The sequence below is a fragment of the Aulostomus chinensis genome, chromosome 11 (assembly GCF_037954235.1).
Source record: "Aulostomus chinensis isolate RoL2024-O1b breed Wild chromosome 11, RoL_Achi_v1.0, whole genome shotgun sequence".
NCBI lineage: Eukaryota > Metazoa > Chordata > Actinopteri > Syngnathiformes > Aulostomidae > Aulostomus > Aulostomus chinensis.
Genome location: NC_141330.1, coordinates 21,171,247 through 21,195,345, shown reverse-complemented (window position 1 = coordinate 21,195,345; position 24,099 = coordinate 21,171,247). Strand labels below are relative to the sequence as shown.

Below are 24,099 nucleotides of genomic sequence, written 5' to 3'. Positions count from 1 at the left end.
TGAATATTTCATCTGCTGCTACCCCTATGAACAATTTCTTCATCGTGTGCCCTTGTAGACCTCTGCTGACTACGTACCTCTGCACACTGGCACCTTGCCGGTCCAGCTACCATCAGAGCGGCAGACGCGGTGCTCTGAGCCCCCCGAAAGGAAATAACCTCGCTGACAGGTGTACACCAGTGTGTAACCATAGGAGGGCAGGTCCAGACCCACAACATCAACGTTGGCTGGGCTGCGTGGCTGCTTGCAAGAATGAGCTGGAGAGCAAGCAGAGGGCAGACACATTAGCACACACACACACTCACATTATCACCCACATGCATACAAATGGACCGAGAGGACTCACACAGACACAGACACACGCACACACACACACACACACACACACACACACACTCACTCACACTCACACACACAGACAAGAAGATGATTAAACTGTCAGGAGGGGAGAAAAGGAGGATTTAAAAAGTAATAGCTAAAAAAGAGAAGAACAGACATTTCAAATTATACACAGTATGCATCATATATATATTTATATATACACATGATATTCAGTATATGTATGTATATATGTATCATGTATATATATGCAGGATACACACACACACACACATACAGACACACACACACACACACACACACACACACAATATTTGGCAACATTAGGACCCTTCTTTATTCTCCATGAGGACTGGGGATTCTGCTGAGTTTACTGATAGTTTTAGAAAAGTTTCCACTTGGTAACAAATATCAGGTACACCCAACCATCCACACAGGTTGCAAAGATATCCTTGTTAGGACATTCCATTCACTTGCATCCATAGCGACAACTTAACCTGAGCCCCAAACCCTAAGTGAAGCACATGGAATCTAAACCATGAGGAAATATTACCCATCATCAGACTGTAAGACTGACCAATAGGTGGATTACACCTAGTTGAAGTCAAACAAGCTAGTTTAAACTGAAACGTGTTGCACAAACACTGACTGTATATGTCCTGCTGGATCGAAAGTTTCTATGAACTAGTTTAATGTAATTTAATGTGAAACCAATTTAGATTTATAATATTACATACTTTCTATATTATTTAACATTGCTGCCAAAAAAAGGAAGCTAGTGAGGTAGGCAGTAAAAGCTTAGTACAGCTTTAGCTGAATCAGAAAATCAGGACAAAAGCCGTGACTGCGGTCTTGCTAAAACAGCCCCTTGGAGACCATATTTAATAGTGTCATTTTCACAGGAGTGGGTTGAGTATACATTCTACAATTGGTCACATCAACAAACTCTCCACAGAACCAAAATTTATGCAAATCACCTGCATCACCAAAACCCTGATGAGTTTACCATGCAGGCTCAGAGGCCTCAAAAATAATGTGAAAACAGCAAAATAATTTTGAATCTTGTGAGTGAAAGAATACGTTGCCAGCTGTCAAATGGGAGACAGCTGCGAGCGAGTCACAGTACCAATTCAGTATTTCATGGTGTCTTAATGACATTAGTGGCAATAGGGTGTGGAAGGGATGCCAGGATGAAACCTAGTTTCTGGATTCCATGAAAGATGAGGAGGCTGGATGAAAATCTCTTGTTTGTGTTTGAAAAGGTAATCTTATTTTGCATATTGTGCACATTCAGGTATAAGTTTGACCCCACAACAGAAATTGAGTGGAAAAGTAATGTTATAACTCTGCCAATGTACTGCACTGTAAATGCAGTTTTACAAAGAGAAAACATGGAGTGTAAGAAAAATGTGTGCGCTTCCAAGAACTTTTTCAATGAGTTGACGAATTTGGCACAAGGAAATCTATTTAGGCATTTATGAAACATCATTAAAGCAGAGACGCAGTCAATGACAAGTTTGGGGACCTAAATAAATATATAATGATAAATAAACTGTCATCTTGCAGCCAAAGCACACGTTTATGAAGCCCATTTAAATTGACGAACTGTCAGCACATGTCCAGGGCAGTTATAGAGTTTGTAGACCATGAATAGTGAAGACACTTCCAAGGCAGATGTCACATCCCTCATCAAGCTCTGTTAAGAGTGCCACATTTATTTATACAGAAGGCTTCACTCCTGAGAGTGCAAAAGGCCTCAAAAGACACATCCAGTTATTCTGTCACACACCAACATGTGATGTGATGTTCTTTTTTCAAAGCTGGTGACTCTGATAAAGATAGAGTGCATTCGTAAGGGACATGGACAGAGTGAGAGAGAGATAGAGGCTGACTCACAGACAGCCCTGCTGATGGATTCCTGTGTGAACAAGAGAGGTTAGCCAGCAACAGACTGAGGGAGCAGAAAAAGGTCAAGAGGACATCACTATTGTTGGATTGTTACAATGGCTTTCTAAAAGCTCTTTTTTGCACTGTTAGCTTTCCTCACTGTATAAGATATAGGAATGAATGAATGAATAAGGAAAAATCTTATTCACATGATCCAAAATGGAAATATTCAGACACAAATAAAAACTCTTGTAAATTAAAACTCCAGGAGTTAGTTCAAGATGGAAGAAAAGTTACATACAGATACATTTTTATTGCGGTCAATCTTGAAGTCTTCCACTTATTGGTGGTATACCACAAACCTGCTATGCAGAATGATGTCTACTTTTTAGGGACATATTACTTACATATTATTCAAGTTTGTAATCTTTCACAAATAAGTTTTTGTTATTCTGGTCTTTACTGCAGTTCAGCATTACACACTTTTAGCACTTAAAAAATATTTTCTTCTTTTCCACAGTCTTTAAATGAATACAATATTTTGGGCAGGCATTAAACTCCAACAAACAAAGCTCAATAAAATGCTTCAGTGGTGAGCCTGTAAATTGGTACATCTAAGCCCTTTTCTGGTGCATGCTCTTGAAGCGGTGCTCTTCAATATTTTCTGAACATTCGTCCTTATCATCAGTTTTAAGCTGAAGCATTACTTCATCAACACAGGGTGTTGTACACGATGAACAAGATGGATGGACAATAAAATTCAGTCACCAATTTTATACAGACTAAATATATATGTTGTCCAGGCAACTACTGTTGTGTGTATTTTGTTTTGAAGGTGACATCTTTCCCACCTTGCATCTTTGAGTGATGAAGAGCACCTGAGGCAACTCCTGATCAGCAACTGCATGAATGCCAAAGCGACCTTACCATTGTTTCTTTATAATCCCTTGTACAGATTGGCCTTTTCATAGATTTAGGAGAGGGATTACATTAAATTGGCATTGTTAATAAACATTAGTGGTTTATGTATGGAATCTGTTTCCCTCTTCTTTTGCAAAGTTTTACTTTACCTCTCCGCCCATCCCCTAGCCCATTGGTCGGCAACCCGCGGCTCTGGAGCCACATTTGGCTCTTTCATCCCTTTGCTGCGGCTCTCAGTGACTTTGCAAAGCAAATAATGAGTATTTGATTTAAATTTGTTTTGTTTTAATTTGTCACTTTTTAATGTAATTCTGAATTTGAAGGTTATGGTTTTAACGTCAAAATAATATGTGTTCAATTTCTTGACTTACAAAATTCTCCTTACAATCGCAGATGTGTGACACCTGCCGGACCGCAATTTATTGAACTTTATGATCCCTGGTAGCCCACCCATGGAGAAATCCAAGAACAGAGTTTCCGAAGAAGCGTTTGTTGCATGTAGAAATAAAATTTTGTTTTCTCTGGAGAAGTTCATTGATTTCACGTAAAAAAAATGATGTATGCAGTTTTATCTTCATTTTAGATGTCAAAAGGGTTTTGTGGCTCCTGATGTTTTCTTTTCCATGGTAATCAGGTCCAAATGGCTCTTCGAGTGTTTAAGCTTGCCGACCCCTGCCAAAGCCTGACGGGGATGTAACAGTGAACACATCAGACATGCCACACGGTCACGTGCTCATCACTCAGATGCACCACCATCTATAGGTGATAGACAGTAGCAGCTGCAGGCTGCAGTCTCGGTAGAGACGGACAGACAAACATGGCAAAGAAAGTGCATCTGCTGAATGGAGCACATTGGGAGAGCTAAAAGCCAAAAAATGTTATAACTATGAATGAAACCTCTGCTAGCTGTCAACCTGTACTCTAGCTGGTGACGTTATTACATCAGAGTCCCATAAAAAGGTTATACAATGTGTTATTTATGTTTATTTTGCTTTCATTGGGAATGTGACAAAACTACAACTATTTTCACAATGTTGCTTGATATTTTAATGCATGTTGAGTCTATGCTAACATACATTATATTGTTTATGTCAATTCCAGAACAAGGTTACATCCAATAAACCTAGCTCTTCTTTTTTGAACAAAACTAGATTTATCTAGGATTTGACTCAGGGGTGTCCACCTCTTGGCACTGGCATGTTAAGATGCTGTTGATTCAATTCAATTATGACCTTCCAAAATACAGAGGTCCAACTTGCAAATGAATTTCCATATTACTATAAGCTTTGCATTTGGGATCCCCAGGATTTTATCGGAAGAATTAATGTTCAATAACAGGAAAGTTAGTGCTGGCTAATGTTCGCTCATGAATCTTCGAAGGGCTTATCAGTGTGGTATAAAGAACCGCTGGATTTCTATTTGTATTTTTGCCAGAGACACTGAGATCCAGCCAGAGAGGTTACACAAGGTGGACAGAGCAGCATCACTTGCAAACAACAAGGGGGTGGGCTGGCTGTCTATATCAACAAATAGTGCTGCTTTGATACGGAGGTGATGCCTGAACTCTGCTCACTGCCTATGGAGTTTATGATCATGAGATGCTGACTCCTCCTGCCTGCAGCAGGAGTTTACAGAGGTTGTGATTACCACAGTTGATGTATTTCTGAGCTCAGATGTAATTAAGGCTTTGTCAGTGAACAACAAGCAAACTACCCTCATCTAAGGTCTGCACCACCAAGGTTCTACTGACATGTGACTTTTGTATGAAGATATATACACCATTCATAAACTCAAACTAATATCAAAACCCATTTCTCTCCCCACATGGGAAACTGAGAAACTCGTTATCACGTTAAAACTGTTTGACTATTTAAAGTGGTCAGAGCCTCATGTAACTTTACACAAACTACCACCAACAATCATATTTGGTATTGGCAGCGATCAGAATCTGGGGATATGCACACTTCTAGTTTTTTTGATTGTTCTTTGGCTGCTATCTACTAAATAATGAACCTTTTAAGAAATTTTGAAGCAGAAAATAAACTTTATACATGATCATAAAACCATGGCAATTATGAATGATGTTATGTTCAAATCTATAACAAAATAAATACATGAGGATTTTGAATTTTAAAAAGTTAGCATTCTTAAAATACCTTGTGTTTTATTCTCATGCTTGGTGTGTTTTCTTTACCTTCATGCACTCCTTTACAAAGTCAGTCCAACACAACATAATACAACGTGCCTGCAAACTGTAACTGAATCAAAACCAGGATTGAGCACTAAAGCACTCATAATCATCTTTACAAAGAAAGGATTTATAGCCACAATGTTGTATTAAATTCATTTCTTCAGGCAAATAAAGTTGCATCTGAGTGTATGATCAATACAAAGACATCACATACATGCTCTAGTATTCTCATCACCTATCCATCTAACAGTTTCCCTCTGTTAGAACATTTTCCGTCCACTTACAATGCACACATACACACAATAACACACACACACTGAATACTGTTTACACTTATCACACACACACACACACACACACACAGACACACACAGACACACACAGACACACACACACACACACACACACACACACACACACAGCCCTACTGCAGAGTAGCTCATACAGAGAAGGAAGTAGGGTACTACAATGCATCTGCTTCCTCAGCATAAATGTCTCCAGGAAATTCAAGTGGGTGTTACATATTGGGGTAGTTATGAAATCAAGATTACAAAATACCATTTGAAACTGTTCATCTGTATCATCACAGACCTCAAGTGCTTATACTAGGAGTGTGTAGAAAAATGCAGACTATAGCACAGCTGAATTGGTAATATTTCAATGAAAGATTCTGTGGCTGCAAGGGATTCCACTAAAATTCTGGATTCCACAACGTATTTGAAAAGCAGCTGGCTCAGCAAAGCAACTGAGCAAGTGTAGGACCTTTGTTTGGAGTTGGTTGCAGTTCAGGTCATTGAAAAAGAAAGACAGTTATCACCATCAACACCTCACTCTCAGAGAAGCTGGGATAGCAGGCTGATTGAGGCATTAGCTGCAATTTACTGAGGTGGCTAAGGTCAGGAGTGAATAAAGATGCTGGACCACAAGGGAACCCTAGACAGAGGAGGAGGGTGGGCTGAGGAGCTACGATGGACAAGCAGTGACAAGATGCCAGCAGAGACAGACAGAAAGATATACTGAGTGTGTGGAGAAGTTTCACTCACGGACACAGGTAGGCTGGATGCCAGTCCAGGTGAGATCTGGCAAACAGAGCCGGGTGGTGGAGCCTTGCAATATGTGTCCCTGCTGGCACTGGAACTCTACTCTGCTGCCCACCTAGGCACCAACAGACAGTTGAATAAAGTGTGGAGAGTCAATACACTGATGGAAATATCAATAGGCTACCAGCATCAAATCTAAAGAGCTTGACGAAAATGTTATTTTATCAATGATTATCTGTGCTTTGAGAAGGAAAATAAAGAGTTCACCTTGAGGCAAAATGAGCTGCCTCTTTTGTAAAAGCAAATATACAGCCAAAATGTTGTGATGTCTTTTAATTTAATAAATAACATATTTGGTGACCATCCCTGTCAATTCCTATGCACAGGAGTTTCTTATTTGATTGTATGAAATCCTCGGTAAAGTTGTTCAGTAATGCAGAAAAATTAGTTAAAATAGTAGTTAAAGGCACTGATCCAAATATTGAGCAGCTTCTAGTTTCATTTGAGACGGATATCTGATATCCTGCTGAATACTGTTTACAGTTATCATGTAAGTGACACTCTGAAAGCAACAGGGAGGAAAATAAATGAAATGCACTGATTTAACATATCTCAGTGGAGCTGCTGAGCACGGGCCATTAGTGATGATGTGATGATACAGCTTATTTTGAACACTCAGAAAACAAAACAACAACTTAGGCCACTGTCTAATTATAACGAAATACATTCATTTAATTTTAATTGTGATTTATTTATTCCGTGGAATTCTAAATTAACAGTGAAGTTTTTCAAACTAATTCAGTACACATTATTACAGAATGCTTATTGTCAGAGATTCACAACAGAGGACAAATTCAGTTGATCAACAGCCAGCAAGCAGGATGAGTCGAGCCACTGCCATCTCCCTGCACCAACATTTCATAATCGAATGATTTAACCTGGAACATCCATTGGAAACACTGCAAAACAAGCACGGTACAGGTAACAGTGAAAAGCTGCAAGCTTTGAATGGTTCTTTGATTAGGTTTTACTTGTTCACATTCATCTATGTCTGCCTTTAAGGCACAAAAGCTTCACATATCAAGCATTGCGAGATTGGCTGTTTAGTGAAGCATAGGATCGTATATAGTATTATGTAGTGTGCAGTGAATTTGGTATTTATTTTTATTCAGAGTGTCACACATCAGAGGATGCCCAACCTGCATTTGCTGGCATCTACAACACAAACGAGAGCAAAACACAATAACAAAATGAGAGCCTAGACGATATATAATAGAGGTTCATATGGAATGAACTATGCCAAACCAAATATAACCAACATCCTGCTGCTTAGACAGCAGTTATAGAACATTACTCAACACATCCAAGACAAAATCTGTGCTTTTAACATAATGCGCCCTCATACACTCCTGTTAAGCATTCAACAATAATTGAGCTGGAAGGAGCATAAACAAGAACTGCAGTCTGACAAAGAAAATAGATCAGGATGTTCAGTAGACATTCTAAGGAAAGCTTAGCATTGTTATAAATTCATCCATCCATCATACATCCCACTTATCCTGTTTGGTGCCATGGGTGGGGTGGTGTGGTGTGGTGTGGTGTGGTGTGGTGTGGTGTGGTGTGTGTGTGTGTGTGGGTGGGGGGGGGGGGGGGTGTAGCTCAGAACCTATCCCTGCAGTCATTGAGCTAACATGGAAGAGGAAGCACTCAAACAAAGGCACAGGTAGAGCATGTAAACATAGAGAGGTGCTAGCTGTTCAAACTCAGAATCAGACAATAACAACAACCTCAACCTCTTCAAGACCACATTAGTGTCAATTTTTGCTCTCTTCGGGAATGGATTGGCAGCACCTGGTCAGAATGGCAGCACCTACTGTAGCCACCAGAGGCAGGATACTACATCTAATGGAGACATTTAATTGAAATGTATGTTTTCAGATTGGTTTACAACAAACTTTGCAAAATGTTTTTGAAAGTTCCTTTGCCTAAATCTTTGGGGCCATTTTAACCACATAGATATTAAGATATTCATTTTATATTTATATATATATTTATATTTAAATATTTCATATTTAAGATATTCATCTAAAATAGGTCCCAAATATTTACTGTGAACTAGAGTCTTGAAGAAAAAATACTGAAATTGAGTCTTAAGTCTCATCTCCCTAAAATGCACAACCAGAGTTTTATCTTTATCTTCAATCTCCATTGACTACACCAGCTACATGCAATACTCAATGAACTTTGAAGATCATTTTCAGTCTCTGCAAATTGGACAATATCATCTGTATATGTGAAAGTACCAAATGTAACAACATACATTCTAACAATGATGGCTAATTGCTTAATTTCCGCTGCAAGGTTTTTCATAACAGTACCAAACAATGCAGGTGAGACCATTCGCCTGATTTACTCCGAATGGAATTGGGAGTCAGGCTGTTCTGTTATCATTTACCTGCTAACGTGCAACTGGAGTTTGTTACTGCGCTTTTAAACAATTATAAAATCTACCATTTATTTCAACTTTTATTATGTGACCAATGACAAAAAATGACAAGAAGTATGACGTATTATTAAGAACTGCTAGAACAGCGTCACTGTGCCTTGATGTAGATCTTATTATTTTCTAGTAGTCAACTATGGATGAGTGTCCTTTTGTACAAACAAAACAAAAATGTAAAACCAAACACTTTTAGTATTGCTAGTATTAAATGGACTGTGCTCTTAGTTGTAAGTTAGCTTAGATATTCTTTTTAAGTCCTTTGCCCTCTGAAATATTCAACTACCTGAAGTGTACCCCCTCAACCACTGCCTCTGATTGTCTAGTCATTGGTGCCTAAGATGTATGGAATGCAATCAATCACAGCCAGTCAGAGGAGGAGAAGGAGCTGGGGATGATGTGTTTGGAAAACACAAAATACTGGTTTACTTATAATGAAGGAGTCTGAAAAGATACTTCAGACATTTTTGGCATACCCCCATGCAAGTTTTTATACATGTACCCCAGTTTGGGAATCATTGGTTTAGATTCCAGTTCACTAGGAACATCCACTTTTGAAATACATTGTAAAATAAATTCATCCCAGTATTAAACACACAATATGTTAAGAAATGTATCAAATCCAGTTAGTACCTTAAAACCTGTTGTGTAATTAATGAAGCCATGCTCAGGTGTCCCTGGATTTTCACAGGTAGTTCTTGTTGACTCTGGAACAAGAAATCATGATGAGAGTAAAAATGAGAATATGACAGAGAGGCAATCAGGAATAATGATAAAGCAATTTCTCTCTGGTGCATCGTGTACCAGAGGATTACTGGACTGGCACAGTAACATGAGCAGAATTACAGAGCCATGTCTTTGAATGTGAATTCCTTGGCTTCTCAACATCTTGGAAGAATGAATCTCTACAAAGTATCTTGTGATAACATCGCTCAGTAACAAATGACATCTCTCCATGGTCGCTCACAGAAGAAAAAATTAACAAAGCTATTTGAAATATACAGCCACTCAAGCTAGTGTTCAGTACCTATACAACGAGGCTGAGATCCACTCCAGGTCCCATCATCCTGGCACATGCGTGTTGGTGATCCCACCAGCAGATAGGGAGCACTGCAGCTAAAAGTCACCTCTGACTTGAAAATGAAACTGCGCCCTTCTCGTCGTCCTTTGGCTGGCAGACCAGGATCTCCACAGAACTTGGCTGTAAAGGCATATGCATAGAATTAAACTAAATTGATAAGCTGGTGCTGTCAGCCTTCAGCAGCAGCAGTGAATGACCGCATTGGTGCACATTCCCATTGATTAATTTCAGTGTTCTTGCCCAATTCCTCTGCTAAAATTGCATTTGTTTATTTTTTAGTTCATCACAACACAAACAATACTGCAACAACTGCTCATATGAATGCAGCCTTCAACAGACCGTCTAACATCTAATTCTGAAATAATACGTAGTGAAAATAATACATTGTGTGGGCTGCTCTGTTATGTGTTCACTATGGTTCCCAGTGCTACTGAGTGGTGCTCTGTTCAATGAGCTTTTAGTCATAATCAGATTTCTTGTCCAAATCTTTTTCCTTCTATGTGATTTGTTAAGTCTTCATGGACTGAATTCATGAATTGCACTGACATTATAGCATGTGGGTAGACACATTGCTGTACCCATTTCAGGATCTGTTGCTTTGTCTCATAATTTTTTTGTTTCCAACGATCACCCTTGATGGTGAGTGGTTACAGCAGGTGTATGAATATTCATCTTGACGGCAAAGTGGGAATCAGGGAGGTCATGTCACTCAATTTTAGATCAACATAATTTGTAAGTGAAATACTTATTTCCCAGAGAGGGCCTTAAGACTAACACAACTTGTGCCATCTGTGGCTGCTGTTGCCCACCAATGATTTTTTTTTTTTTTAATAGAACTGAATCCACAGCCTCAATAGAGGAGGGCTATTGGATTATCCCTGCTGCTCCTTCAATTTATTGCTTATAGACATCTAATCAAATTGACTGGAATAATTTAGCCTTAGTGATTTAGATGGGGAGAGAAAACTGTCATTTAACAGTCTGTCATGCCTCTTTCTAGCCATTTTACTGATATTCACTTATCAATGTCTTATAATCATACTGATCAGTTAAAGTTCTTTCTTAGCTGTAGGAGCTTTTGAAAGCCTCAGTGGGTTAGAGAAGAGAGGCAAGAGCTGGGAGTCATGGCATTCAGTAATGAAGTCAGTGCACAGTGGGATAAAACCAATAATGAGAATGGCAGTTTCTCCAGACCTGACACAAGCTACACAGAGGTCTGCAGAAAGAGATAAGTTCTTGGTTGCTCTCATCCTAGAAGTCAGGAACCAAAAGGGAATTCATACGGCAAATCCCTGACATAATAGATATTTAGTAAAGGAGGAGATTAGAATCCAGTCCTTGCAGGAATGGCTGATTATGCCATTATTGCAAATACTGCTATCTCAGAAACAAACCCTTTTATTCTGAGACATATCTTTTCCTGGAAAATATGTTTGTCGATACCACAGGTATTTCCCATTCCCAGTGCCAAACAGTTAAAAGAGTTTGATATGACACAGATGACAATGCAAAAGGATTCTTGTCATTCTTAGAATTTCCTTAGTATTCAGATAGCATTTTTCAGACAATAAAGGCCAAAGAGGTGAGATACACATCCGTCATAAGCTTCAAGCTGAAATGAAATGATGTATTGCTGTCTCGTCGTCCTCTGCTTATCTGGGTCCGGGTCACGGGGGCAGCAGCCTCAGCAAGGAAGCCCAGACTCTCCTCACCCCAGCCACTTCAACCAGCTCTTCTGGGGGAATCCCAAGGCATTCCCAGGCCAGCTGTAGAGATGTAATCCCGCCAGCGTGTCCTGGGTCGGCCCCGAGGCCTTCTCCCGGTCAGACATGCTTGGAAGACCTCCCGAGGGAGGCGTCCAGGAGGCATATTCACCAGATGCCTGAACCACCTCAACTGACTTCCCTTGACATGGTACATGGAGCAGCGGCTTCACTCTGAGTCCCTCCCGAATGACTGAGTTTCTCACCCTATCTCTAAGGGAGAGCCCAGCCACCCTGCAGAGGAAACTTGTCTCTTGTTTTTGTATTTGTGATCTTGTTCTTTCGGTCATTATCCAAAGCTCATGACCATAGGTGAGGGTTGGAACATAGATTGACCGGTGAAATGAGAGCTTCGCCTTTTGGCTAAGTTCCCTCTTTACCACATTGGACTAGTTTAGCACCCTCATCACTGCGGATGCTACCCCAATTTGCCTGTCAATCTCTCGCTCCATCCTACTCTCACTTGTGTACAAGACCCCGAGATACTTAAGCTCTACCACCTGAGGTAGGACCTCTTCCCTGACCTGGAGTGGGCAGCCTAACCTTTCTGGCTGAGGACCATGGCCTCAGACTTGGAGGTGCTGATTCTCATCCCTGCCGCTTCACAATCGGCTGTGAACTGCCCCAGCAAGAGCTGGAGGTCGTGGCTTGATGGAGCTAAGAGCACCACATCATCCGCAAAAAGCAGAGATGACATCCTCCCGCCACCAAACTCGACCCCCTCCACCACTCGGCTGCGCCTAGAATTTCTGTCCATAAAAGTTATGAACCGGTGACAAAGGGCAGCCTTGGTGGAGTCCAACCCTCACTGGGAAAAAGTCTGACTTACTGCAGGCAACACGAATCAGACTCACTCCTCCAATAGAAAGACTGAATGGCCCTTTGTAAGGGCCATCCACCCCATACTCCCGGAGTAACCCACACAGAGGGCTCCAGGGAAAATGGTCATAAGCCTTCTCCAAATACACAAAGCACACGTGAACTGGTTGGGCAAACTCCTATGCCCATTTCAGCACCCTAGCAAGGGTGAAGAGCCGATCCACGGTTCCACAGCTGGGATGAAAACCACGTTGCTCCTCCTCGATCTGAGGTTTGACTATTGCCCTGACCCTCCTCTCCAGTACCCTGGCGTAGACCTTTCCAGGGAGGCTGAGGAGAGTGATCCCCTGATAGTTGGAACACAGCCTCTGGTCCCTTTTCTTAAAGGGGAGACCACCACCCCGGTCTGTCACTCCAAAGGCACGGCCCCTGATGGCCATGCAATGTTACAGAGACATGTCAACCAAGACAGTCCTACAACATCCAGAGCCTAAAGATACCAATGGATTGATCTTATCCACCCCCATAGCTCTGCCACTGCAGAGTTGTTTCAATGCCTCAGCAACTTCTGCCCCGAAGATTGGACAACCCACCCAATGAATTCCCCCAACTTTGTTTCCTCCATGGAATACGTCCAATTATCTCCCCAGTTGACGTCAGCAGCCTCTCGTCAGTGTGGGCAAATTGCACCCCCCCCCCCTTTTCGGAGCCGACTGATAGTCGTTCTCCATGGCCTCACTGAACTCCTCCCGTGCCTGAGTTTTTGCCTATCCTCTGCCTTCAGCGACCACAATGGCTGCACACCGCTTGGCCTGCCGGTACTGGTCGGCTGCCGGTAATGGTCGGCTGCCAGTACTGGTCAGCTGCTGGTACTGGTCGGCTGCCTCTGGAGACCCACAGATCATGTCCTGTTGTATGGATTTATAAGAGAAATGGCTCTATTCCCTGAAATGTGTGTGTGCTTGCATGGGTGTGTGTGGGTGGATGATCAAGACAGAGGAGACTCGTGCGACTTTTTCTAACTCTGTCTCTTACATCCACTTCCATTTGTTGATGAATTATCAATGTCTTTAATCAATATGCAAAGGCCAGATTCAAAGTTGGGATGACAGCGTCCTCCCTGCAGACACATGAACTAGAATTGTCAGACACTGAGCTGCTTGCTCTCAGTTTCTCATGTGCTGTGATGGGGTACATGAATATGCATCGAACACATATTGGCTGCACATGAATACAAAGAAGAGATTTTAAGGAATGCAAAGTCATGCCATCATTTGCAGGACTGCTGAGCAGCAATTCAGCCAAAGTGCTGGGTATGAACTGCATTCATATTTCTAAGGTCAACGTAAGTGAAAAACATTAATGTCAAACAAGAAGCAAGACTGAGGCTTCAAATTCAGTCAGCACCAAAATAAATGCAATGAACTTACCATGTTTCATTTCTATCAGAAATGTATAATGGAGCAGAATCAGATTTTTCTTGCTGAGCTTGTGACTACAGTGGGAGGAGCAGTGCAAACTGAGGCAGATTTACCACATAATTATTACTTAGCAATTTATGAGGACTGATACCTGAAACTGCTGTAGATTATTCTGTGCAGACATTTTAATGCACAGATGATAGCTTTCTCTACACCAAATGTGACCTGGTCTTTATTTTCCATTTTCCATTTATTTTCATTTCACAAACCTTAGTAATTTATCACATACTTGCCTCTACTTCAGATGATTACAGCAGGAAGATAGCTTGCCCTAACTACAAGCTTAGGGGGACCTGATTCTTTACAGAGGTCAGTTATTGACCACATTGAATAACATCAGTATGTGTCAGTGTCTATTAGCATTGCAACCAGAATTCAAGGGCTTGTGTAACAGAAGAATTAAGTGTATTTATGATATCAAAAACAACTTTCCTACTATAATCATCAAACATGAATCCAACATTATGGATCATAAGGGATACATGCTCACATAGCTGCGGGAGGTTGATTTGGAGGTGCTAAAGTGGAAATGTTATTGTAGTGTGCTACGGGTTAACACTGAGTATCATAACAGCAGTAGACATGGTACATTTACCAACCTTATTCAGTGAGTGACCAGATTGTAACCATATATAACTCAGACCAGAATGTAGAGATAACAATGCACCTAGATAAAATTGGGAGGTTCACCTTTATTAGTGCAAAAGCAGATATATAATCATAACAGACTAATTCAATCCTTCGCAGTTAAACTGGTATAAATCAGACTGCAGGCTTCAGACTGCAGGCTTCACATTGACTTATGTAAAGATAACTAAGTGCAATATGGAAATTTAGAGCCGCAAAAACAACAAAAGAGGGCAATAAACTGTACCATATTCTAGTTCATAAAAAACAAATTGAATCATTGGCATAAATTCCAAAAGAGCTTCAATTTAACTGGTTTCATGTAGATTTTTATGATTAAATATGTAATAATGAAATATCCTAGTCTACAATCAACACTGTTATTGTATGCATAAATGTCAGCTAATGGTCCCACAGCTGAGAACAGAGATTCCAGGCTAAAGAGTGCTGCATTTATCAGTATGTCTGATGTAAAATGTCAATCAAATGACTGTCAAAACAAAACCAGTGCTTACATTTGCTAGTTGCAGTGGCAATATTTGTAATGCAGCATATATCCATCCATCAGAGTGTTGTGGATGTCTTTTAGTTAAAACATTTGTTTTTATTCCACTTAATCGTGACATTCGAAAGACCACATGTGAGTAGTGTACCCTTCTTGAAATTTCATTTCTGTCTAACTGAATCAACGCTAGAATGATTTTGATGACAGTGGCACCCTTGAGCTGTCAAACACCCTATGGGTTATTGTCACGTATGCACAACTAATAATGACACAATCTTAATGTAATAAAGTGAATTGGATACCCACTTGTGGCTGCTCAGGTCATCATCTTCATCATTAACAAGGTAGTTTTGGCTCTAACTCTAAGGGTAGTGGTCAATAAGTATGCCATCCATCCATCCATTTTCTACAGCTCTGTTGAGGGTCACGAGGGGCTGGAGCCTCCCAGCCTCCCAGCTGCCTTCGGGTGAGAGGCGGGGTTCACCCTGGACAGGTAACCAGTCCATCGCAGGGCCAACACATTTAGACAGACAACCATTCACACTCACAGCCTCACCTATGATCAGTTTAGAGTCTCTGATTAACCTGGTCCCCTGTTGCATGTCTTTGGACTATGGGAGGAAGCTGGAGTACCTGGAGAGAACCCATACAGCCACAGGGGGAACATTCAAACTCCACACAGAAAGATCCTGTGCTCGAGCCAGGCTCCTTAACAGGACAAGCGGTAGAAAATGGATAGATGGATGGACTATTACATGTGTTGAAAGATGACTCACGCAAGCACTGAGGCAGATCTCCACTCCATGTCCCCTTCCCTGTACAGGTGAGCACGGCAGGGAAGGACAGCTCATAACCAGCGAGACAGCTGTAGCTCAGACTGGTACCCCATTCCATGACGGAGCCCTCCAGGATGCCATTAGGTATGGATGGAGGTGTAGGACACATCACGACTATGGACAGGAGACAATAACAGTAAGTTAACAGACAAGTACCAACTCGTAAGTGAGGACTGAGTCAACAGCAGTTTCAGGAAGGGTGTGAAAATCCACCAAGAACATATCTGAACCTTAATTTTTTAATCAGGCTGACAGCATGTGGGCCTTTCAAGTGATAAAGGTCGAGTACAAATTTGTTGCATGTTGTCACTAGCCATTAAAGTCACCGGCTCCCCTGAAGCACAAATGGTCACTGAACATAATGCAGCACAGAATAACTGGACACCGCTAATTAATCTGGTTCAACGGTGTTCTCTGACTATTACAGTTACTGTTATACTTATGCAAATACATAGAAATATTCATCACATTAAACACCATAACATACACACAGATTGGTCGTAAATATAACACCAGGGAAAACATATACCCAGTACACACTCTTCTTTCCTTCCATGTGCATATGAAGTAGATACACTCCAGTTGATTCGTTCTTTAGTTAATAATAATAATCTTTCTTGCAGTTTTTTTTTAAATCATGAGTGTAGTTTCTTCAAATCTTCCAGCAGTGTAATTTATAAGACAGAGGATGCTATCAGAGGATAGTCTAGAACTGATAAATAAATACTTTGTGCCCACCGGCTATATCCTCTTTTTTTGCATTTCTAAGCACAATTCTCAGGAATGAAAAAGATGGAAGTGGTATCAAATTTTACTTGATGTTAGACTAAATCTGCTGTGTATCAAATACTAATAGTAAATAGTTTATAATAACAGTACATTATTCAGGTTGTAGAGCTTTCGAAAGCTTAAACCAGCGACATGAATTTATAGCAAACACATTTTTAGAATTCCATGTGTAAATCAAGAAAGTATTCAACATGCAATATTCCTTTGCTGTAAAAAACATTAAACTTTTCCTTATTCTAACATGAAGTAAAACATGTCAGAATAGTCAGGACATTTAATCTTTGTAACTTAGACAAATACAGTATGCATGTAACAAAGAAAGGATCTTTTTTTTTTAAAGGAGAAACCAACTGTGAGCTTTAAGCATATGAATATACATGAACTGTAATTTGGAATGATAGTGTTCTCTTCTTTTCAGACACTTGAAAACCAGTAAGCATGAGAGTCAAGTGCTCCCTGGTGTAGAGATATCAAACTCCATTGAAAAATAAGGTGCTCATGAATAATAAAAACATTTGATCAAAGGTTAAAAAGTCTAGATTGTTGCATACAAAAACAATAAAATAAATTGTAATACTTTTGCTCCAGACATTCTTTGGGGCAGTTAAATAATGCGTATTTAATTTTAGATTTGACATAACTTGGCAATTTATGTTCATTTCTTAATGGCCCCAGAGTTGTTGAGACAGGCAGACCGACAGAGGAAAATTATATATTTGTGTTGATTGTTGTCTGATATGTTACTGGGTACAATTCATATTTAAAACATGCGAATGTTAACAATTTATATTTCCATCCATCCATCCATCCATTGTCGTCTTCCACTTATTCCTTACTAGTAAGGGTGGCGGGGGGGCTGGAGCCTATCCCACCATCTACGGGCAAGAGGTGGGGTACACCCTGGACAGGTCACCAGTCCATCACAGGACCAACATACAGAGAATAACAACCATTCACACTCACATTCATACCTACGGTCAATTTAGAGTATCAATCAGCCTAGTCCCCAAATTGCATGTCTTTGGACGGTGGGAGGAAGCTGGAGTACCAGAGAGAACCCACGCAGGCACGGGGAGAACATGCAAACTCTACACAGAAAGATCCCCCGCGTTCTCTCCGGGTACTCTGGCTTCCTCCCACAGTCCAAAGACATGCAAGAGGGGACGAGGCTGATTGATACTCTAAATTGACTGTAGGTGTGGCTGTGAGTGTGAATGGTTGTCTGTCTCTATGTGTTGGCCCTGCGATGGACTGGTGACCCGTCCAGGGTGAACCCCGCCTCTCACGTAAAGGCTGCTGGGATCGGCACCAGCCCCCCCCCCCGCGACTCTTAAAAGGATAATAGGAAACGGATGGATGGATCAACTTTCTGCTCAATAAATGCAATAAATGAATGACTGTGTAATCAAACATGGAGTTTGTTTGTTTTGGAAATGAACCCATGTGGACTCAGATGGGATAAGGGTTTTGGGGATGTGAATAAATTATAGCAGTTGTATTACATTGTTGTCATCCTCCCTCAACAATGCATCATTTTTTTGTTTTAAACATAGTCATGCATCCCAAACACAGAACAATTGTGTTCTTGGTTTGTTTGATTGGCAGTGAATCCAAAAGGCTTTCCATATGGACAGGGTGCAGCAGTATAGTCACTCTTTTTCAGTCTTTCTGTACACACACACACACACACACACACACACACACACACACATATATATATATATATATATATATATATATATATGAGCTGAAATGGAAAAGTAATGGAAGGGCATATGGGAAAGAGAAGCATCACACAACGCTGATGCACAATGCCTAGTGGACCTGAGAACTGACCACATAAACCTCCCAGTAGAAGAACCAGTAACAATCTCAATGGCAGACATCCAAGACAGAATGACAACAAACAGCACCAGGCCCCAATATGATCCACACATACTGGCTGAAGAAGCTAACTGCATTCCATGAACACCATGAAATGGCCTGCGGATCCACTAGGCCAACGCACAATGTGTCTCACACACATCCCGGTCATTGTTGGCAATCGGAAAAAACGCACAGTCTACCGCAAACGCAATCCGCAAAACCTGTCTGCACTCCCAGAAAGTGGTCCCAGCCAACACTTGGTCACGTTTGGTCTTTGGAACTGTCAGTCCGCAGTCAAAAAGACAGAATTCATCAGTTCACTGATGAAACTCTCAGACATTCAGGTCCTAGCCCTGACTGAGACATGGATCCGCCCAGAAAACACAGCTACCCCAGCTGCACTCCTAACTCCTTCTCCTCCCACCCACAAAGCTGGTAAAGTCCTTGACTTGGTGCTGACTCGTAACTGCTCCATAACAGATGTGACAGTTACCCCACTCCACCTGTCAGACCATTTCTTGGTCAAATTTGCGGCTGCCTTTCCGCAATTGCAGACACCCACACAGACGGTTTCCTTCCGCAGAGACCTGAAGTCCCTCACAGCAGCACAGCTGTCTGATGAGGTGAACTCCGTCATGCCGGGCCACTCGCACTTCTCCTCACTTTCTGTTAATGAGTCTACCGACACACTCTGTTCCTCTCTGGCATCCTCTCTGGACAAACTCTGCCCCCTGGTGTCCAAACCAGCCAAGAAAAAAACAACCAAGTCCATGGCTCTCTGAAGTTCTGAGAGAACAAAGAGCTGGACTCAGGGCAGCAGTAAGAAAGTGGCGTAAATCCCAAGAACCCACTGACTTGTCCTTATATAAACAGAAACTTGCTTCCTTCACCTCATGCTTACAGTCCGCTAAGAAAGCCTTCTATCAGAAAAAGATCTGTGCCACTTCTGATTCCAGAAAACTGTTTATGGCGTTTAAGTCCTTGCTTTTTCCTCCAGTTGCTCAGCCTTCCACTGCACTGACTTCAGACATGTTTGCCTCCTTTTTTACCGAAAAGGTTGCTGCAATCAGCAACCAGTTCTCTGAGCCTGACCAGTCCAGTCAGCACCAACCTGCCACTGCTGCTTCACTCTTCTCCTTTGCTCCTCTGAGCGAGGATGAGGTCTCCACACTCCTGCTACTTTTAAGCACCCCACTGCTCAAAAAGCCTAATCTCAACCCCGCCAAGGTTGAAAACTACAGGCCAGTATCACTTCTGCCATTCCTGTCAAAAATACTGGAGCTCTCAGTATTTAACCAGGTCTCTGAACATCTGCGGAACAACAACCTACTTGACTCTTTTCAGTCTGGCTTCAGGTGACCACTCCACTGAGACTGCACTCCTGTCAGTCACTGAGTCACTGAGACTAGCTCGAGCTGCTGGTCAATGCTCTGTCCTACTTCTGCTGGACCTGTCTGCTGCCTTAGACACGGTGAACCATCAGATTCTCCTCTTCACACTCTCTGAGCTCGGCATATCTGGTTCTGCCTTGTTGTGGTTCAAGTCCTACCTCACAGGCAGATCCTTCAGAGTGTCATGGCGAGGAAAGGTGTCTAGGTCACATGGCCTATCGACTGGGGTTCCTCAGGGGTCAGTGCTTGGTCCCCTTCTCTTCTCTCTGTACACCACCTCACTTGGTGCAGTGATCCGCTCCCATGGCTTCTCCTACCACTGTTATGCTGACGACACTCTCTTCCTCTCTTTTCCACCTGATGACAGAACGGTCTCAGAGCGTATATCAGCGTGTCTGCTGATATCTCCACATGGATGAAGGAACGCCACCTTCAACTGAATCTGTCTAAGACTGAACTTATGGTCTTTCCAGCTTGTCCATCTGTTCAGCCTCAGGTCAGTGTCCAACTTGACTCGAGCCTACTTGTGCCCACAAACTCAGCCAGAAACCTGGGTGTCATGATTGATGACCAGCTGACCTTTAAGGTTCATGTGGCCTCAGTTTCTCGGTCTTGCCGTTATGCCCTCTACAACATCAGGAAGATCAGACCCTTCCTGACCCAACAGACCACACAGCTTCTGGTTCAGGCTCTTGTCATCTCATGCATTGACTAGTGCAACTCTCTTCTGGCAGGCCTCCCTGCATGCTCATTCAAGCCTCTGCAGATGATCCAGAATGCAGCAGCACATCTGGTCTTCAACCAGCCCAAAAGGGCACATGTCATCCCGCTGCTGGTTTCTCTTCACTGGCTTTCAGTGACAGCCAGAATCAAATTCAAGGCACTTCTCTTGGCTTCCAAAACAATCACAAGAACAGCTCCAGCCTACCTGGAATCCCTGATCCAGGTCTACTCTCCTTCTTGCCCACTACGCTCTGCATGCTAAAGATGCCTGGTGCTTTCAGCCCAGTGCTGCTCTAAATCTCTAGCCAGACTCTTCTCTTCTGTTGTTCCCAAATGGTAGAACGAACTACTGAACTCTGTGCGTTCTGCTGAGTCTCTTTCTACTTTTAAGAGACAATTGAAGACTCAATTGTTCAGAGAGCACCTAGGTACTTAACCTGACTCTTCTCCTCTTTGTCCTGTGGGGTAGAATAAGTCAGAGGGTCCAAGACCCAGCACTTAGTGATTATGTAGCACTAACTGTGTTGTGTGATGTTATAAGTTTGTCCAAAAAAAAAAAGAGGGGGGGGGGGCTACACTTCTTCTGCCACTAGATGGCAATACCTGTGACCAAATCACAACTGAAGCACTTTTGCATTTACTATGGGTTTTTCCTTAAGTCTGAATTCTTGCTTGTGTTGTACGTCACTTTGGACAAAAGCGTCTGCTAAATGAAATTGTAGAATTGTAGAATTGTAGAAGATGAAGTGTATGCAGAAGGTGCTAGAGTCACAGCGTGCAGGAACTTCGCTTGGTGAGACGCAGGAGGAGCCAAGCCCGGAGACACCCCACAGTGCCCAGAGCCTTTAGGTGACACAAGCACCTGATGCACACAGGATATCAGAACATCATCGCGTGAAGTGGCCCCAAGCTAGTAAGGAGAAGGAGTGGCTCCAGTTTGATGAAGACGCTGACACCATCTTCGAAGCAACTGCAAAGGGGGAAGCTGAGTGATGCCTCTGGACGATGACTATGATCATCATCAGCCTAGCTGCAGAGAGGTTCGGGCTAGAGAAGCAAACACTGAAGCTACCCTACACCATGAACAACAGATGTAGCAAGATCCATCAGCTCAGACAAGAGCTGAAGAGTTTGAGGTAACAGTTCAAGGTGGCCAGTGAAGAGGAGAGAGGACGTCTTTCAGAGCTATACAGCATAATCCGCAAGAAGCTGATGACCTTGTGGAGAGTCCAGTGGCACAGGAGGAAGAGGAAGGAGAGGTCCAAGAAGCTAGCTGCCTTCCTGCCAAATCCATCTGGGTTCATGGAAAAGCTGCTAGGACACAAGCACAGTGGTCAGCTTGCCTGCTCCAAAGCTGAGGTTTGACCACCACCTTAAGGAGGCCTACAGCAATGAATGCAGAGAGCAAGACCTGGACCCCTGAAGGTCCCTGATTGATGCACCTGTACCAGCTCTGGATTTTGACGAGAAGGAGCCTGGTTGAAAGGAGATCCAGGAGATGGTCATAAGGGCAAAAGCAAGCTCCCCTCCGGGGCCTAGTGGAGTACCTTATAAGGTACAAGCTCTGGAAGATCGTGAAGGTAATCACCTTCAGCGGAGGGAGTGTGGATCCAAAAGGAAGAAAAGTCCCGTAACATTGATCAGTTCCAAACCATCTCCCTGCTAAGAGTTGAAGGAAAGATCTTAGCCTCGTTGCCAGGTGACTGACAGACTAAATCCTTAAGAACTCCTACATCGATACCTCTGTCCAGAAAGGAGGGATCCAGAAGGTATCAGGTGTGAAGCCAGGATGAAGAAGGGAGACCTCACTGTAATGTGGATGGACCTCGGAAATGCCTATGGATCCACACCCCACAATCTGGTCAAAGAGCCACTGAACCACCATCACATCCCGAAGAAGTTGCCAACTTCCGCCAGAGAATCTCCTGGATCAACAACCTTAGACTAGCACAAGCTCGAAAAAGGGATCATCACTGGATGTGATCACATATCTATCTATATATATGTGTGTGTATGTATGTATCTATCTATCTATCTATCGCTCTCTCTCCCTATATATATATATATCTATATATCTATATATATAATGTACACACACACACACACACACATAATATGGGATGCGATATATGTTATATAGGGGCGTGACAAATAAAAGCCAAAGGCAAAATATTACTGATTGGTAATGCAATGTTGTCTCAAGTTGTCAAGGACAAAACAGTTTGCTTGAAATTCTTTCTCTTTGATGTTAATAAATTGGTAAAGAAAGTCTTCAATTTCGGATTTTCATGTTGTTACCGAGGAGCCCTTGTAAGAAAGGGTAGTTCACCCTGTATTATCTCACTAACATGCCAACTGGAAGCTGCAAAATATAAAATGGTCTATGCATGTTTGTGTGTTTCCCTACAGTATTTCTATGACATACTAAAAGAAAGAGGCAAAGACAGTTGGAGGAGGGAGAGTGTGAGGGCATGTGTACAAGTAGGAACATTATGCTGATTTAGGGAATAGGCCTACTAATCCCATAAGCACTCAATCAGAAATTACTTTAAAAAAAAGAAGGAAAGAATAAAAAAATAAAGGAACTGGTGGCAGGCAGAACTGAATGAGAAGCAGAGTGTCCCCATTTTCCTAAGTAGTCCTAAGCAGCATTAGTGCCTCTTAGCTGAACACGCCAAACCTGGGATTCAAACAGATTCCTTGCCCGGTGAGGCTTAGGATGTGTCATTGGCAGTGTGGGTATGCATGCCGCACACAAGCCGTATGACTAGCACTGACGAGTACACATTAAGCACAAAATTATGCACGAGCAAAACCTCTTTGTCTCTTTTAATCTTAAATTCTCTCCCTTTCCTTCTGCCCCCCCACTCTCTCCATCGCTATCTTCCTGGAATGTCACCTCATATCCCTGCAGATCATCATCCTCACCTATGATGCCTCATATCCTGACAGTTTAAAACAGCCTGCCCTGCTTGAACTGTTGCGTCGTCAACTCAAATGCAAATCATGCAAAAGAAAAGGCATCCTATCATATAAAAAGAGGCATTGTTTTCAGATCTCAAATACAGGGGACAAAATCCTCTCAGTCCTTTTCTTGCTGCGTCAGAATCACTGAGAAAGATGAAAAAATGCTATGAAAACCAGGGAGCTGTTCTGCTTGTCCTAGAAAGTCTACGAGAAAGATCAAGGGAGAGGAAGAGAACAGTGACAAGGGGGGACATAAGAAAAAATGACATCTGCATTTCTGCACAACACCATCCATATTGAGAAATCACTAAATGAATGTATGAAGCCCCTACTTCGTAATCAGACTCCTTTCTCTCTCTCTCTCTCGTCTGTT

The 24,099-nt window shown here is 42.1% G+C and overlaps 1 protein-coding gene across 4 annotated transcripts in view; it reads right to left on the bottom strand.

Moving 5' to 3' along the window:
* Positions 1 to 24,099, bottom strand: part of LOC147253765 (CUB and sushi domain-containing protein 3-like) — a 246,750-nt gene that overhangs the window by 7,753 nt on the left and 214,898 nt on the right. For all 4 annotated transcript variants that reach the window (XM_086219046.1, XM_086219048.1, XM_086219049.1 and 1 more), the window contains exons 60-64: positions 15,931 to 16,104; positions 9,906 to 10,079; positions 9,512 to 9,585; positions 6,382 to 6,493; positions 78 to 257 (exon numbers count right to left, since the gene is read on the bottom strand). In XM_086219046.1, coding sequence (XP_086075172.1) covers positions 78 to 257; positions 6,382 to 6,493; positions 9,512 to 9,585; positions 9,906 to 10,079; positions 15,931 to 16,104 — 714 coding nt within the window. The remainder of the gene's footprint in view (positions 1 to 77; positions 258 to 6,381; positions 6,494 to 9,511; positions 9,586 to 9,905; positions 10,080 to 15,930; positions 16,105 to 24,099) is intronic.